This window comes from Oncorhynchus gorbuscha, linkage group LG04, assembly GCF_021184085.1.
Source record: "Oncorhynchus gorbuscha isolate QuinsamMale2020 ecotype Even-year linkage group LG04, OgorEven_v1.0, whole genome shotgun sequence".
Lineage (NCBI taxonomy): Eukaryota > Metazoa > Chordata > Actinopteri > Salmoniformes > Salmonidae > Oncorhynchus > Oncorhynchus gorbuscha.
The window spans coordinates 49,801,048-49,805,363 of NC_060176.1; the positions used below are offsets into that span (position 1 = coordinate 49,801,048).

Sequence of the window (4,316 nt, forward strand, 5' to 3'; positions counted from 1 at the left end):
CTCTATGGATCACATTCTATCAATGTGTCCCTATGGTAGTTTTATGATCTTACTTCAGATTGTTATGATTAACCACGTGACAACGTTATTATTGAAGTTCCATGAAAATGTGCATAAATAAATATAACTGGCACGCAGATCAGTAGAAATCATAAGCTTCCACAAACTCATGAGCTGCCTATAGACCCTTTTTCGAATACATTACACACAGATGCGCGTGACTCTTGGTGGCAGTAAGAAAGTCATCGCCATCTGTGCCCATTCAACATAGCCTAGATTTACACTTTTACTTCTAAACAAAAAACGTTGGGTTCTCATGCGCTTACAATTATGGTTTGATTCTTGCTTGAACAGTCGCTACGATTATATTTGGTTGTGATCTTTGTAAAATAAATATTTTGCATGCAGCAGTTGTTAAAACGCTAATGCTCATTGACATTTTTGCTGGTGTTCTAAAAGAACTCCCCCCATGCTCTGTCATCAACTTGCGCGCATCGCCCTCGTGCGGCAATGTCTGCAAACAAAGAAATGGTCTATGGTCTTTACTATTGCACCAAATATATTTTCAAAACAAAACCAACATTCCACAGCTTGTCGTTTCCAATGGGAACAAACGAGTCATAGTGGGCAGGTATTATGGGCAGAACCCAGTACACGATAGCGATATCATATTGGCGCAACGGCTACAATGTGAAGTGTGCGTGTGCAATAACTTAATTCGCCTTTGCACTCCTAAAAAGCGATATTTTCGTAAACTTTTGCAAAGGGTAAAGTCTACAAAATTTAGTCCGCTGTTCATAAAATATTTTAGTTTTGGGAACAGAAAACTGTATTGAGATCAAATGTTTAATCGGTGTGAACATGTGCAGTATGTCGGACTTGCTTATTTTTGTCACTTCCCTGCATTTGGAGAGGCGGTGGCAAATAGGTTGTAACGCATACCATTTTGGCTCAATGCATGCGTATGACCGGTATGGACAAGTGGCTAAAATTAGATCAAGATGGAGAACAGCGTACCTCAGTTTCTTCCGTGGGAGGAGCCGGATTAGCACGTTTCTACGGAAATGACGCTTTCGCATTAAAGCAAGTTTAGCGCGCGCGAGTGAGCTCCACAAACCATTTCCCCTCCAGGAAGAGACAACTCGTGTCGCACTTTGTGAAGCGAGAATAGGAGCTATTTTGTAACCAAGCTCGCAACATTTAGACCTAAAACATTGAAGTTGACGGGAAAACGTCTCAGTAAATATTTTCTTAGTTCTACTTGAACCAAACACAGATTCCACCATGTTTGAGGCTCGCTTGGTACAGGGATCCATCCTGAAGAAAGTTTTGGAGGCTCTGAAGGACCTGATCACAGAGGCCTGTTGGGACGTGAGCTCGTCGGGTATTTCTCTCCAGAGTATGGATTCGTCCCACGTCTCCCTTGTTCAGCTTACCCTTCGCAGCGACGGGTTCGACTCTTACCGCTGCGACCGCAACCTCGCCATGGGAGTCAATCTTAGCAGGTGAGCATAACTGATTGAATATGGCAGTATGATTGTGAAGTTTAGCTTGCTAGCAAGCCAGATAACGATAACTTAGCGTTAGTTTAGCAGGAATGTAGTTATGTTTTATGATTTGTCTAATTTGCTGGATTTACTGCCAGATAGTAAGGTAACTAGCGTTAGTCTGGCTTCTTGAGTTAGCGTCTTGAAGGTGTACTCTCCTGTCATACCTTTTTTTTTTTACTATAACAAGAGGACATATTAGATAAAAGTTTTAGTTACGGGCGTGTTACCGTTATACTGCTACATGTATGGTGCAAAGCCGCCTTTTGAAAATGACGTGACGTAATTTGAGCGCCAAATCCACTGCTTTCTCTGGGTGATGGTTGGCGCGAATTTCTCGAACCCGCGAAGGTCAGCTGACGTCAGTCACTATTGTTCTGAAATTGCCTAAATGGGTCAAATGATCACGCTTACCAACCACATACAATCACATTATCATAATGTGTCCTCTAACTGTTAGTAGATCTGGACTTCGACAATGGTGTTTCATGTAGTGTCATGATGATTTACACTTGAATCACATGGCCACATAGCCAATGAAAGAGCAGAGTTAAATGATTCAAATACGCCAATTATTCAAATAGCCTTACACAACATGTCGAATCTACATGTCATCTTTACAGGGTGTCAGCCATTTAAGAATATATGGTGTTTTTTGAGTGAAATGATGGCTTATCATCTTTCGGGACAGACCTGATAATGGTGACAACTTTCTATACTGATCACTCAAAAAAAGGAGTACTGTTTTAAAACTGGTTCCTTTAACAGTATGCCAGATACTGACTGGTCTACCACCCTCTTCCTCCTAAGTATGTCAAAGATCCTGAAGTGTGCTGGGAATGAGGACATCATCACTCTCAGAGCAGAAGACAACGCAGACACACTCGCCCTTGTCTTTGAGACTCTCAGTGAGTACCTTTATCTATCCGTATCAATAGCTCTACTCTTCCTGTAGGGATTTCATTTCGAGCTTGATTTGATATATTCCCCAAATAGAGGTTCATACCATTAGTAAGACTTGAAGAGTCAGGCACCATGCAAAAGCATTGTTTTCATTTATGTATGCTTGGTAATATATTTAGATGTTTAATTAGATGAGCGCTAATTGGTCTCGCTCTTTCAGACCAGGAAAAGGTGTCTGACTATGAGATGAAGCTGATGGATCTTGATGTAGAACAGTTGGGAATCCCAGTAAGTGTTCTCCTCCCAACATTCAATAATTAAGTAATAATAGTTGTAGTGACGGTAGCATTTGTCACCAGATCACACCACCTCAGTAGCCACATTCTCACACGTCTTTCTCTTCCCCACCCCAGGAGCAGGAGTACAGCTGTGTGGTGAAGATGCCATCGGGGGAGTTTGCCCGTATCTGCCGTGACCTTTCTCAGATTGGTGACGCCGTTATGATCTCTTGTGCAAAGGATGGAGTTAAGTTTTCTGCCACGGGAGAGCTGGGCACCGGCAACGTCAAGTTGTCCCAGACCAGCAATGTGGACAAGGAGGAGGAAGCTGTAAGTATATGTGGGGTGGTCTGTTTCCCAAATGAGGACTCATTACCTGTATAATGCACTGTATTTGAGACCAATCCCTCCTTCCTTACACTCAGGTGACTATTGAGATGAACGAACCAGTCCAGCTGATCTTCGCGCTGAACTACCTTAACTTCTTCACCAAGGCCACACCCCTTTCCAAGACCGTCATCCTCAGCATGTCTGCAGACATCCCCCTCGGTAGGTACCCTGCCCCCTAACGAGACCCATAAACACACATCTTAGTATGTACTGTGGGGTTTTGTTTCCTGATGTCTGACTGATCTAATTTGACTCATCTGTTCTTTGACAGTGGTGGAGTACAAGATAGCCGACATGGGCCACGTTAAGTACTACCTGGCACCCAAGATCGATGAGGAGGCTTCCTAAACGTCCGTGGTCAAAAGTCCAATGGAAAAACAGGGGTTGGTTCCTACTTCCTGTGACTGGGGAGGAGGTACTTCCTGTTGTGAGAGAGGGGAAGGGGTGGCATTGCTGTTGGGGTTTTGGTTTTATCTGTATTCTACATTTCTGCGTGGTGATAGTTTGGCTAGCTCTTCCGGCATCCATGAGTGGGGTTATGGTAATATGGGTCTAAATACAGGTTGATGTATCTGGGTATGTTCACTGATATCAGCTGTTTGGTTAATGCAGTCTGAATTGAGATTGATAGTGGCTAGATAACGGTGAAAGGGTTCTACTAATGGATCCCCATGTCTTTTCTATGACCAGTGTTCTTATTCATGCTCATTTGTTGACCTGTGACCTATCTAGCCCCCTGAGGAAGATCAACAGACTTGTCCACTCATCCCTCTTTCTCACTCTCCCTGTCATCTGTTTGGAAAACAAATTCTCATTCCGATTTGTAGATATGTCTGTAAATATTTTCTGTGGTCATGTTAACCACCCCAGTTTTGTATTCATGAACTCAATGTCACAATAAATCATTTGATTGTGATTTTATGTAGTATGCACATTTTATTTGCAACCACAGGGTGGTGCCCAAGACATACAACTATCTGAACTGTTTAATTTGGCGGCTGGATTCCTGGACACAGAATCAAATTCATTTTGGACTAAGAAGCACTTGAAACGGGGAATCCTTTGAGTGTCATTTTTAGTACAGGATTTGCTTAATTTGTGTCCCTGAACTGGATTTAAAAAAATGAAATGCTATTACCATTTTTTAAATGGATGCTTTATCCTGAACAATTTAAGTGTATTTCAACTACTAGTGCAT

General features: G+C 42.4%; 1 protein-coding gene and 1 non-coding gene across 2 annotated transcripts; both read left to right on the top strand.

Annotated features, from left to right (window-relative positions):
• Positions 1-1,101: 1,101 nt before the first annotated feature.
• LOC124034195 (proliferating cell nuclear antigen) lies at positions 1,102-4,034 on the top strand. Its single transcript, XM_046347059.1, has 6 exons — positions 1,102-1,505; positions 2,358-2,455; positions 2,671-2,738; positions 2,864-3,058; positions 3,154-3,277; positions 3,390-4,034. Exons 1-6 carry the CDS (start codon positions 1,285-1,287, stop codon positions 3,464-3,466), a joined length of 783 nt encoding a protein of 260 aa, XP_046203015.1. The 5' UTR covers positions 1,102-1,284; the 3' UTR covers positions 3,467-4,034.
• Positions 2,205-2,275, top strand: LOC124034773. Its single transcript, XR_006838658.1, has one exon. It is a non-coding gene; the product is annotated as a small nucleolar RNA SNORD2 (small nucleolar RNA).
• Positions 4,035-4,316: the final 282 nt, after the last annotated feature.

Bases quoted from the DNA above. Each gene is read 5' to 3' on its own strand.
- LOC124034195 (XM_046347059.1), top strand. From the start codon at position 1,285: ATGTTTGAGGCTCGCTTGGTACAGGGATCCATCCTGAAGAAAGTTTTG. The intron at 2,456-2,670 runs GTGAGTACCTTT...TCGCTCTTTCAG, and splicing joins CCTTGTCTTTGAGACTCTCA to ACCAGGAAAAGGTGTCTGAC. The intron at 2,739-2,863 runs GTAAGTGTTCTC...TCCCCACCCCAG, and splicing joins TAGAACAGTTGGGAATCCCA to GAGCAGGAGTACAGCTGTGT.